The 12939-nt window shown below is 55.7% G+C and overlaps 1 protein-coding gene across 5 annotated transcripts in view; it reads left to right on the top strand.

Moving 5' to 3' along the window:
- The window catches only part of KSR1 (kinase suppressor of ras 1), a 148341-nt gene extending 137512 nt beyond the window's left edge, over positions 1 to 10829 (top strand). For 4 of the 5 annotated variants that reach the window (XM_059047916.2, XM_059047917.2, XM_067022193.1 and 1 more), the window contains 3 exons: positions 1223 to 1358; positions 2773 to 2906; positions 7713 to 10829. In XM_059047916.2, coding sequence (XP_058903899.1) covers positions 1223 to 1358; positions 2773 to 2906; positions 7713 to 7791 — 349 coding nt within the window. In that variant the 3' untranslated portion in view covers positions 7792 to 10829. Of the gene's footprint in view, positions 1 to 1222; positions 1359 to 2772; positions 2907 to 5705; positions 5787 to 7712 lie in introns of all 5 variants that reach the window. The other variant, XM_059047915.2, reaches the window with a different exon arrangement.
- Positions 10830 to 12939: the final 2110 nt, after the last annotated feature.

The following is a 12939-nucleotide window of genomic DNA, read 5'->3' as shown; positions in this document are numbered from 1 at the left end:
CTGGGGCTCTGAGGCCAAGTGTGGCTCAAAGAGAGGGTCCTACTGGCCACGGGGGGGCAGGGGGGGGGTGTGCTTTGAGCCTGGATCAGCCACTTGTTCGGGCCAGTGACCACGTCCTTGACCTTCTGTTTCCCCACCTGTAAAATGGGAAGAATAAAGTACCTCCCTGGTAGAGCTGTTAAATGAGGAGTAAATTAGCTGATTGTATAGAATGCTTAACTCTGGGTGTCATTCCCACCTGTTGCCCCATGAAGGCCTCTCACCAGAGCTAATCAAGGACTGTCCCTCTGGGAGAACAGGGAGTCCTGTCAGCTGTGCCCCACCAAGAGCTGGGGTGCTGACCGATAGAAACATAGAAATATAGAAACATAATATGAGCTAGATGTGTAAAGTTTTCTCTTAGCCACATTAAAAAAGAAAAAGAGGGAATTCCCTGGCGGTCCAGGGGTTAGGACTCAGTGCTTCACTGCAGGGGGCCTGGTTAGATCCCTGGTCGGGGAGCTAAGATCCTGCATGCAGTGTGGCCTGGCCAAAAAAAAAAAAGAAAAGAAAAGAAACCGGTGAAATCCGTTTCAATAGATATTTAACTCAATATAGCGAAAATATTATCATTTCAACGTGTAATCAAAATAAGAAATTAACATTTTCCCCCACAAAGCTTTCAAAAGCTGGTGTGTGTTTTACACCTCAGTTCCCCTCCCCACATTTCAGTTACTCAGTAGCCCCATGGGGCCCCCAGGTTGGACAGGGTGGGTCTAACGGAGAAGGTCCCATCCAGATAAGTCGAGAAGGGCCAAAGGGGACTCGGAGGGTCTGAGTGACGGCCTCATCCCGTAAGCTCTCGGGGGATCCTTCCCTCACGGGTGGTCTCTTCCTGGCCTGACCTTTAACTATCATTTCCTGAGCACCTGCGTGTGCCAGGCCCAGGGCTGGGCATTCCTGTCACTCCTCAGACAACCTTGGCCATGGGGCAAACACCCCACGGAGGTGGAACGGTTGTACCGGGATCTCTGTCCGGAGCCCGTGCTGTCCGAGACTTCCTGCCACAATGTGGGAGCGCAGGGCCCCGGGAGGGAGTCAAGGCGTTCCCGGAAGGCAGGAGGGGGTGCTGGGTCCTCCAGTCGGGCTCCTGGCATCAGGGCAGCAGGCGCCTCCGGGGTGTGAGCTGAGCTGAGCCGTGCTGCCAGGGAGCTCAGGCCACGTGGGTGGGTGGTCTCCACAGGACCGTTTGGTATGAGCTGCAAGCCAGAGACTGGCCCTTGAAGAACCAAGCTGCGGAGGCCCTGATCTGGCAGATTGGAAGCGGAGAGGGAATGAAGCGAGTCCTGGCCTCCGTCAGCCTGGGGAAGGAAGTCACCGTAAGTAGCCCCCCAGGCCCCTGCACTGGGAGAGGAAGGTGGGGTAGAGGGCAGGCGGCCGGCTGCCCTTCCTTCACTCACCTGAGACGTGGGACCCAGAGGCAGATGGGTGGCAGGCAGGCCTCTTTGCTGCCGGCTAGGAGGTCTGTGTCCTTCCCCACCCCACTGCTAACCTTTAAAACGAAAAATTATCCTTAAAAAAAAAAAAAGGACAGGAAGGAAATAAAGATAATGGTTTCGACTGAACTATGCGATAAGATAATAAAGCCTGTACGTTACTTACTAGAAAGACGATAATAACACATTTCACTGCATAAAGGACAAACAGTGGGGTTGTTGTCGTGTCAGATCTTTCTCTTTAATGTTATTCTCGACCGTTCGAGAACAAATCAAGGTTTCCACGGCAAATCTGTTTTCAAGATGCGGTCGTATGCGATCGTAATGCGGTCGCTGGCCTCACATGACTGAATATCATCAATGGTATCTCTGCATTGCAGTTTGTAAGTTCCCCCGCCTGGCACAGTGATACATGAACGAGCCCGGGGGGGGGGGGGGGCGGTGTTCTCAGCGCCCTCAGTGGTTACCACGTGCTCGTGAGTCAGATAGGCCTGGAGCAGACAGATGCCAGCCAGGATGTTGATAAGTAGCCCCAGTAGGTACCTGGGCAGCAGAGCATTGAAAACGTCTGGGGGGACCAGCCGGCACCCATCCAGGTGAAGCGCTAGGTAGGCTGTGAGTTTCCCGGCAGCGTCACCATCTATCTGCCCTGTTGCATGAGCGCCTTCCGCCTGGTGGTACGTGCAGGCCTGTCTTCTCCCTTCTGAACCGAAAGGCCGAGGGGTGTGCTGTGTGCGCACGTGGATCCGGAGAGTAGGCGGCGGAAGGCCAAGGCGAGAAGGACTTTGCCCCGACTCGGGACCGTCAGGACTCCCATCGCTGCCCTGTACTCAGTCCTTCTCGTCTCTCCCAGCCTCCACTCCTGTAACGCCCCCAGGCTCCTCCTCCACTGCAGCCTGGCCAGCCCTGCACACCTCGCGGGCATCTGGCGTTTCACCTGTCAACACGCCGCCTTCCGCTCTCCATTCCAAACATCCGTGACCCCGTTTCTGATCTCTTTCCTATGACCTTTCATCCGTCTTTGTAACTGCTTTTCCAGGGAGGTCGAGGAAGGAAGGAGGGGAGGGAGGCCCATGCCCTTCATCTTAAGGGGAATTGTGAGAGCTCCTCTCAAATTCAGTTATTTCACGGCCCTACTCCAGCCATGGCCAGTCACCTCAGTGTCGGCAGGAGAGGGAGTCGACCACCAGCCGGGGGGGCGCTCGGGAACACTCAAGGGACCCTGAACAGTGCCCCGGCCGCGCCCGCCTCGCTCCCGGCCAGCTCTCACGTCCTCCAATGCCGGCTCGCTTTGCAGGAGATCCTGTCCGCCTGCTGGGCCTTCGACCTGCAGGAGAGGCCCAGCTTCCCGCTGCTGATGGACATGCTGGAGAAGCTGCCCAAGCTGAACCGGAGGCTCTCGCACCCCGGGCACTTCTGGAAGTCTGCCGAGTAAGTACCCCTCGGAGCCAAACCTGCAGCCAGGCGTCTTGGAGGGCACTGTCTGCTCTGTCTGCCCGAGACTTTGATCTGGGGGCACCCCCCGAGCTGTTTATAGCCAGAGGTGACTAGTCCCCTTGCCCAAGGGATGTCGGGATTCCACTCATCACATTTATTTAGGAGACTCTTTCATAGGCCAGTGTCTCCCGTTCTCTGTGGAAACCTCCACATCTCTGTTATCAGCCCAGTGCTGACGCTGGGCCCAGGCTAGGCCCTGACAAGAAGGTTCTGCCTTCTATACAGCCCAGCGTTAGCCTGGGCTCATAACAGCTGATTCATTTTGCTGTGCAGTAGAAACTAACACAACACTGTAAAGCAACTATACTCCAGTAAAAATCAATTTTAAAAAAAGAAATAAAATTTCTGGTTTAAAAGGTAAAAAAAAAAGAAGGTTCTGCCTGGAAGGGGGCCAGACAGAGCTTCACCAAAACCAGCCGAGCAGCTGTTGCTTAAAATGGCACAGAGTTTTCTAGCCACCTGTTGCAGGGACCGCACCGCCCGGGTTTATGTGCTGCTTTGACACTGGGAGCCCATCTCCTTTCTGTGCAGTCATATAATCCTTGGCGGCCCTCCGTGCTGCGGTGGTCTCCACTCCTCTCTTCTGAGTTCTGCCTCATTCCCTTTTTTCTTTGTCCCTCTGGCTCTCTCTTCCAGAACATTCAAAAACAGACCTCCTGCCCTGCCTCTGCAGGAATCCGGGCAAGTCCTTCCTTGTTCCCAGCCTCAGGTTCCACAGCTTTATAGAGCAGGAGGGTAGGCAAACTTGTCAAGGGCCACGTGGGAAATAGTTTAGCTTTGCAGGCCGAGAGGGAACCTCGAGTGACGGCTCCTTGTCACTGGGATTTGCGGGGTGCCCAGCGGCGTGCAAAGCGACGACACCGCCACGTACCGTCTTTGTCACAATGACCCAGCTCTGCTATTTGCCTCAGGAGCAACACAGACCCACAAACTTGCGGGCTGGCTGGTTCTAGTAAAACATTACTTACAGATGCTGAAACTTGAATTTCATGTAATTTTCACAGGTCATGAAATAGTCTACTTTTGATTCCCCCCCACCACCACCACCCGATCATTTAGAAAGGTAAAAAACATTCTTAGTGTGTGGATTGTACAGAAACAAGAGGCAGGTCACACGTGGCCAGCCTCCTGGACAAGATGCATGGCTTTGAACTTTAAGGTGTAAGGCGATTTCTGGAAGTGTCATCTCCCACAGGCCCAGGACATAGAACAGATAAAGTGGGGCTTCTGTTGGTGGGAGCCGGGCAGTGGCAGGGGGCGAGAGCCTGTCTAACCCCTACACCCAGCGTAGCCTCCGGAGAAGCGACACCCGGATCTCACACCTGCCCAAGTTTGTGGTGGTCGTGGCACTCCTCTTGTTCTAGAAAGAGCCAGAGAGTAAGTATTTTAGGCTTGCAGGTCATGTGGTCTCTGTCACACGTTCTTTGTTTTGGTTTTTTAATTTTTTTTTTGACACTGTAAAATGGTCACAACTTTTTTGTAGCCAGATTTGACTTACAGGTGTAAGTCAGGCGCCAGCTCGTTTTGAAAGTAAACCAAACCAGGCTTCGAGCTGCAGGTGAGGAGAGGCCCAGGCTGGGTCAGCGCAGCGGGGTGCAAGGAGGAGAACTTGAAGAAATACAGCAAAGTTGGCAACTTAGGCCCGTTGGAGGGACAGTCTGACGAATGACGATCTGGGGTGAGGGAATGCTGTACCTTATAATGTGAGATTAGATTCGGTAGTCTGCAACTTAAGATGGGTCAGAGTCCAATACAGATAGGGGGTAACGGGTGTTGCCATCAGAGGCGTGGGTTTTACCGGACGGTTGCTGACAGCTGTGCCACACCTGAGGCGACAGGCCAGGGCCGGGCCTCCACCAGCACGGAGTTGATAGTTTAATTAGGATAAAGACAAGCAGACGTACGCTGTAAGCCCTCGGAGCAGGACGCTGCCTGGTCACCTCTGTGTTCTCAGCTCTAAGCACACTCCCAGGATGTAGTAACTGCTCAATGAATATTGGACGGGTGATAGGGACGATGGCAATGTGCTGAGTGCCGGGCAGAAACGCAGCTTCTGTGGGCACACTGCCCACCGGGGAGCTTGAGCAAAGGGTCTCCAGAAGAGAGGAGTCGTGGGAGCTGGGTTTTGGGTGGGAGCCTGGGCGTCCCCTGGACTCTCAAGAAGTTCAAGGGTCTGGTTTGTCAGACCTTGGGCAACTCGTTTAGCACACCAGACCCTGGTTTTCTCCTCCGCAAAAGCGAAGGCCGCGCTGGGGACGGGGCGTGGAGGAGGGGCTGAGGAGTGGCGCGGGTATTCAGGAGAAGATGATTCCGGATTCCCGAAAGGCCACAGAGTCCCACGTTGCCATTCCACATGTGGGACCCTGAGTCAGAAATGGGGGTTGTCTCCTGCCCAAAGTGACCAGTTTTAGCCCCTTCTAGGAAGGAATGCCAGCATACCTCAGTGAGTCTGTACCACAGCTTCCTGTTCATGATTTTTACTTCTACACACTCAAGCCTCTAATTCTCATTTTCTCTTTTCTTTTCCATCGGTCTTGTTGCTTTTTTTTTTTTTTAATTTATTTTCTGGGGGGGGCGGTGGCGGATCTGCTGGCCTGGCCTGTCGTCTCCCCCCCTCCCGCCACCCTGATTCCTGTGGCCCTTCCTCCACCCGTCCACACTGGGTGCCCATCTCCATCACCTGCCGGACCGCACTCCTCCCACGCCTGGCAAAATGGTTGCGGGCGCTCCCAGGCGCTGGCGGAGCCGCTACTACGGGAAAGGACGTTACGGTCACCCTGACTTTAAGAACAACTGTCCAGTCCTGGAGGAATAGTGTGTCTTCTGCTGTTTCCCTGATTCTCTGCCTGTTTGCGGTTAACCCTTTGCACATCCTGCCTCCTGCTCTGTCTCTGCATCCAGCTTCCCCTTCTCGGCACGTTGCATTCCCATAAACGAAAGTGACACTCTGGCAGCTCACATGGCCACCGGCAAGGGCCCTGCAAGCTCGTGTTTCTCACGCTGGGCTGAGAGCGGACCCATGGCATGTGGCAGGGCCTCTGTCCACACGCTGGCAGACGATGGCTTATCCATGGTGGGGAGAGAACTCCGATCACTGGTCTGAGTCCCCAGGATCCCCTGTGGCCAGACTTTAAAGAAGAGAATGCAGGGAGCAGAAATAGTAAAACTCCGAGACGTTGATTTTGATGGTCAGGGGCTGAGGGACAGTGGGCCTGCTGGTCGACCTCTGTACAGAATTCTGTGGCCGTGTCCCAGGGGCGAGCTTGGGGGAGGCTCTTTGTCCCAGCCTCCCTTCCAAGCTGGCTCTGCTGCCAAAGCCTGGAATGGAGTGGGGATGTCCCTTTCTCTGTCTGCAGGGAAAGAGGGCTCCCTGCCCTGCGCCCTGGCCAGGCCTCGGCCGCTCCCCTGCCCCCTCCCCGAGGGCTCGGGTTCTGATGCTGCTCTCCCGTCTTCTCTTTCCTTCTGTAGGTTGTAGGCCTGGCTGCCTTGCATGTACCGGGGCTTTCTTCCTCCTAATCCACGCTCGGCACCGTGACTTCCACTCGAGCTCAAACGGCGATGCGGGCACTAACACGGGATGCGATCGCCGCCACTCCGGCCTTCTCTGCTGAGACTTCTTCTTTTGCTTTGTTTGTTAAAACTGGCCCTCGCCCCGCTCCGCGGCCTGAGTGTGCCTGAGTAACTGCCCTCCACGGAGGGTCCCCCTAACAGCACCCCCAGAACCGCCTTCCTGGACACAACTTCATCTCTCTCTAGCGCTTCTTCTGTGGGGTGGGCCTGTCTCCCTACTAACAGCTCAGTGAGAGAGATCCCCCCTCTCCCTGGTCCCCCAGCACACCGGCCCCCTGTGGGGTGTGTCCGCAGGACGGGGGCCGGGGTTTTGCTTGGCTTTTAACCCGCAGGGATCTTGTCCAACACGGAGTGGAATGATTTCAGAGCTGCCGGGTGGTCCCCTCTGGGGGGCTAGGGTTGTGACACCGCAGGTTCTGTTGCTGTGAAAGATACCAGCTCGGGAGGGCTGTGTCCCCGGCCACACACCGGGGAAAGCTGTCCTGAAGCAAAGGGGTGGGACCTGTCTCCAAACAGTTTCACTAGTGAAAACGTTTCTGCCCTCTCCCCCCCTGCAGCATCACTCCCCGTCCACAGGCCCAGTGCAGACGGAAAGTACCAGACCCCGAGCCGGGGTTCAGCAAGGGTGTGGCTAACAGGTCACCCACAGGTCCTCCACCGCTTACCAAAACGCAGATCCCTGGGCCTCCCCAAGACCTGAATCTGGGTGTCTGGAGGCAGATGCTGAGAACCCGCATCTCAGCCTGCTTCCCAGATGGTCCTGACGCACCCCGGCATTTGGGGACTGTTTCTAGAAGGAGCATGCAATGCCACTCTTAGTACTGGCGGCTGGGTTTCTCTTCCCTCCCAGTTTCACTCGGAGCAAGAGCTTTCCCAGCTGCCAGTGAGAATGAGCCTGCAGCGGTTACTGGGCACGCGGGGTGCTGGGGGTTCCAAGACGGACAGACCCCTGCCCTCCAGGAGGGGGAGTGCAGCTGAGGCTTAGCCCCCGGCCAGGTGGGACCTGGAGCAGCTCTTCCAAGGCCATTGGCCTGTATCATTCCCACTTCTTGGTGGGGCTGGGTCCTCTGCTGAGCTTCTGGAACTGGCCCACTCATTAGCTAATGCTGCTGCCCCAATTCTGATCAAGACCAGTGGGGCTATAACTCTTGTTTTTGTTCCTCTTTGCAGTATTAACAGCGGCAAAGTTGTACCCCGGTTTGAAAGGTTTGGCTTGGGCGTCCTGGAGTCCAGTAATCCAAAGATGTAGCCAGCTCTGCCGTTTTTCTGACATTGTATTTCTTTCTTAAATGGGTTTCTAAAACATCCGAACAACCATCGCAACAAAAAAACAACACTCTTCAAAACGCCAGCCATCCTCCTGAGTGCTGCAAACCAGGAACACAAGTCCTCGGTTTAGACTGTTCGTCCATAAAAACACTCGGGTCCCGGAGATGGAGCCACGCCTGCTGTTTCTTAAAATGACATCACCCACAACCAGACCTGTCCTGACAGACGGCAAATGTTTACATGTATGTTTCTGCAGAGTTGGACTCGTTGTACAATAGGTGATAATAAAAACCGTCTGTGCAGAGGTCACTGGCACCGAGGGCAGAAGTGGCTGTCCCCTCTGGAGGACCCTGTGGGAGTGAGGCACCCACACTGGTTCAGAGGAAGAAAAGCATCGTGTTTGTGGCTGTTCCCCAAGCAGGATGGTGGGGGGACCACAGGTTTGACCCGGCCTCTGCGTTGGCCCTAAATTCCATCTCCCCTCCTCCTACCGAAGGGCTGCGGTCCCTTCCTCCTCTTGCAGAGGACACCCTGACCAGGAGCCGAGCTGGATTATGAGGGTCGGGAGTTCCCAGAGAGCTTGGGTTCACCTTTGACCTTTGTAATCTAGTCCATAACTGCTGGAAAAAGCAGAGACATAAAATCCAAATAACATCCGGACTGATCCAGTGGTTCCCAGCCAGGGTTTCCAGTGCCTGGGAAGATGTTTCTTTCATGAAACCCACAGGGGAGGCACCAAGAAGATGGGACTAAGGGCTTTGGCTGTTTAGATACATCCCAGTCCCTGACTGACATTTGACCCCAGAGCTAAGGCCTAGCCCAGCAGCTGCGTACACCGTGAAGGCTTGATCCATGCGAGCAGGGAAAGCAGGGGGAGGGAGAAGTGGCAAGCAGAGGGTCCCGGAGCCCATCCTCCTGGCCACAGGGTGCCCTGGCCCGTCATCAATCTTGCCAAGGTTCCGGAACTGCCCACCTCTTCCAGCCCTCAGTCCTGTTGAAGCCCCGTAGCCCGCTGCTGACTCCTCCACTGCCCGTGTTCAGAGCTCTTAGCCAAGGTGGGACCCACGTGCCCCTTCCCGCCTTCACTGAGACCAGCTAGCAAACTCCCGACTTTAGAGTCTTCCCAAGCACCAAGTCAGGCCTCCTACTTGTGTCCCTTTGAACCAGAGCAGGGGCCGGGTTTGGGAAAGTCCAGGATATGACAGTGTCCTGCCTGTCCTCATTAGAAGCTGACACCTAAAGAGGAAACTTTCCAAATGGCAGAGAAGCCCTTCAGTGAAGGTTACGTCATCATATCAAGCTCCAAAGCCAGAGATGATCAAGGGCGACAAAAGTGGAGAGGAGGTTGTCTTCAGACCCAGAACCCGCGTCCACGCTCAGAGCCGCCGAGACAGGGAGGCACGTGGCCCTCCTATCCCGTTTACGTAGGCCCGTCGAGCCAGGCTCCCAGCCTGGAGTCTGGCGAAACATCATACGAGATGGGCCGCTTTGCGTGGAGGCTGCGGGGCTCCCTTCTTGGCTCTGGGCCAGGCACCCCTCGGCGGCCCTGCCGACAGGGCAGAGCCAGGCAGCCGTACAGGGTACCCAGGCCTCCACGGCCATCAGCGCCTCAACCCTTCCCGCTCAGGGTGTGGGAAGGAAGACGAAGGGGGCTGTAAACCAACTGGACTCAGCTCTACGGGTCTTTTCTCCTCTGTGGGACTCTTCGCGTCTCCCCATCATGCCTCTGGCCTCCGGGTCAGCCGCTCCTGGGATCTCCCCACCCAAAGCCACGTGGGGTGTGACTCCGCCTCTGGTTGTCAGGCTCCTCCCCCCACCCTGGTTTTGGCGCCTTCCCGGAGGTCACAGTTCATGCCTCTCACCTTTCCCCTCTGAACCTTTGGACGTGCCGGTGGGCCGAGGGGTGGGAGGGCAGCTAAGCAAGTCAGGCTCACCTCACGGCCCACAGAAAGGCAGTCTGGGTTTTGCTTTTTCTCTTCGGGGCTCTCACACTCTTGGGTCAGTTTAGAAAGCCTTCACGGAGCACCTACTGTGTGCAAGTGCAGGGGGCCCGGGATGGGAGCAGTAACAGTGCCCGCCTTTAGGGGACTCATGATTTGCCAGGAACCCTGAGGGTGGGACTGGGGCCACCCCCTTCCTCTCCAGGGCCCCGGGATGCCTCCCCACGCTCAGCCTGAGCCTCTGCACTGCCTGTCAGTTAAGAGAAGCACCTGAGGAACCCCCCCCCCAGGTGGGCCCCCCCTCCCTGTCTCTACTTAATTGACTGTGAATTGAGGTTAGGAAGACGTGCCACCCTTCCGTGTGCCCCCCCACCCATGCCCGTCTGCCTTGGAAACACATGAAGGACAGCAGATACTGTGAATTCAGCCCTCGCAGCCAACTGTGAAAGGGATGGAGAAAGCCGGGAGGCCTCCTGGGCGAGAGCTCGGGGGCTGTGGAGGTCCCCACGGGGTTCTGAGAGTGAAGCCCAAGATTCAACCCTTCATCTCCCCCCTCCACGCCACTTCCCAACCTCACCTCCAAAACCCTGGGATCTGTCCCTGCTGCCTTTAAACACGAGAGCCGCAACCCCTGCGTCTCTATGCAGCTCGAGGTCCTGAGCCCTGAGTTCCCCACCAGTTGTGAGTGGCGTGTAGCTGACCACTCCGTGTCACCAAATTGAAGGTGTGTGCAGGGCCTGGAATACCCCTCTGTCCTCTCACGGCATTTCTTTCTGTGATCGCCTAGGGGCGTGGCATGCCTTGTAAGCCTCTGGTGGTAGTGGTGGCCTGTGTTGTTCTGGGTGCCAGGTGGAGATATAAATGTGAAGCTGGTTTGAGAGCTTGTGCGACGCTGCCTGGTCGGCCAGGATTTCATCCGTGTGTGCAAACCCAGCATCTTCTGTGGCCACGAGGCACATACTTGCTTTTTTGAATATGATGTAAAATTTGTACAGTAAAAGTTTTTATATTTTCTATCAACTGCATTTGTCTTCCAGAAATGCTATTAATTTAAATTAAAACGGTTAGTGTTAACGGACGTGCGCTATCAGTTTTTTTGCCACTGGCAAGAACACGGTCCTGGGCCCAGCCTGGTTGTCTGGAGTCTACGAATAAAACTGTACCAAGGTGGGGCTTCCCTCGTGGCGGAGTGGTTAAGAATCCACCTGCCCTGCCCATCTAGGAGATACGGGTTCGATCCCTGGTCCGGGAAGATCCCACATGCCGCGGAGCAACTAAGCCCGCGCGCCACAACTACTGAACCTGCACGCCTAGAGCCCACAAGCCACAACTACTGAAGCCCACGCGCCTAGACCCCGTGCTCCGCAACAAGAGAAGCCACCGCGATGAGAAGCCCGCGCACCGCTACGAAGAGTAGCCCCCGCTCGCCGCAACTAGAGGAAGCCCGCGCGCAGCAACAAAGACCCAACACGGCCAAAAATAAATAAATTAATTAATTTTTAAAAATACTTGTACCAAGGTATCTGGGGCTTGTGTCTGCTTGGGTCGGTTCCAGGTGGGTGTGTGGGCGGGGAACTGCTCAGATGGACGGCATGGCAGGGCAGGAGGGGAGAGGGTAGGGTGCTTAGACCCCCTCTGGGGGCTCCTTCCAAGGAGAGAAGTTTTGCCTGCACCTCAAAGGCAGATATTTCTAAACAGATGGAGGAACGGAGACAGAAGAGCATGCAAGCCCATGTCGCACGGAGGAAGGTCGTCCAGCTCCCCGCAGGGACGGCCCATGAGCACACAGACCAGTCACTGTCTCCTCTGCCCGAAGGGCCTTTGCATTATGGAGGCCTTGGGGGGTGGGGAGTGGTCATGTATCTAAATCTTATTTCTAGGAGCCCCTCCTTGCCAGTGATAAAGAGAGACAGGTAAGCAGGAGGTCAGGGTAAGCAAAACACACGGAGACAAAGGGGGACCAGCGTCCTCTGAGCCAGGGAGGCGCTTTCTACACGTCATCTGACCTTAATCCTGTCCTCGCAGCAGCACCGTGGGGGTAGGAAACTGTTGCGATGTTTCAGCTGAGGAGGGTGAGGCACAGAAAAGTTAAGATATTTGCCCAGGTTGACGCAACTGGTGGGGGGCTAGTCCAGGACTTGGGTCATGGCTTGACTCCAGAACTTCCTTCTCATAGGAAGTTGGGCGACTTATTGGCCAGACATTTACTGAGCACCTACTGTGTTCAAAAGATGGTGCAAAGTGCTGGGACACAGATTAAAAAGTAGAGACCTTGCCTTCAGCCAGTGAGTGGCTCAAGGGAGGGGTCCCTCAGTCTGCCTGGCAGGCTTCAGGGAGGAGGTGACCTTGGAGCTGACCTGAAGGGTAACATGCCTGGTGCATATAAGCAGGAGGAGACCATTTTACTTTGAGCAAAGGCTTAGAGGTCCGGGAATACAGGGTGTGCTTGGGAAATGAGGAGTATTGGGGCTGTTTGTTGTCAAATGAACCCTGCGGAGTAGAAGGAATCTGGAGAGGATCCTGTAAATGCCGAGCCAAGGAGTTTAGGCTTTAACGTGGCAGCCCTGGAGAGCTATCGAACATTCTTGAGCAGCGTAGGGCCATAATCAGATTTATGTTTTAGGTATACAGGATGGATAGAGGCAGGAGGGGTAACAAACAGAACGTTGATCAGGTGAGTGGGAGAGGTGAGCTTTCAGGGTAATATCCCAAATGTGTGCCTTTGCGGGTGATGGAGTCATTCACTGAGAAGGGGAGCCTGTGGACGGGCGGCAGGGGGGCGGTTGTGCTTAGCGAGCGTCCAGGTGAGATCGGAGAAGGCGGAGGGAAGCCAGGAGATAGAGCCTGGGGCTGCTGGCTCTCACTGAAGCCCGTGTGGCTTTTCTTCCAGCTTCTGGTTTTGGAAACAGGTGGACCCACTTCCCAGCCTCCCTTGCAGTTAGGTAGGAATGTGGGACTGAGTCCTCCCCAATGGAAAGTGAGTGCCTGGCCCACAAAATACCCCACAAGCACCTCTCATCCTCTTTCCCTCTCGGGTGGCGGAGCGGAGGCCTCCCGGGGCAACTTGGGAAGCTCCGTGTTAGTGGAGAGCAGCATCCTGGCAGTCTGGGTGTTTGCGTGACTGGAAGAGGTCGCCTGCCACCTGCCACCTGCCATACCTGCCCAGGACTGGAACGTGAGCAAGAAGC

The sequence above is a fragment of the Kogia breviceps genome, chromosome 19 (genome assembly GCF_026419965.1).
Source record: "Kogia breviceps isolate mKogBre1 chromosome 19, mKogBre1 haplotype 1, whole genome shotgun sequence".
NCBI lineage: Eukaryota > Metazoa > Chordata > Mammalia > Artiodactyla > Physeteridae > Kogia > Kogia breviceps.
This window is presented reverse-complemented; position numbering and strand designations above follow the sequence as displayed.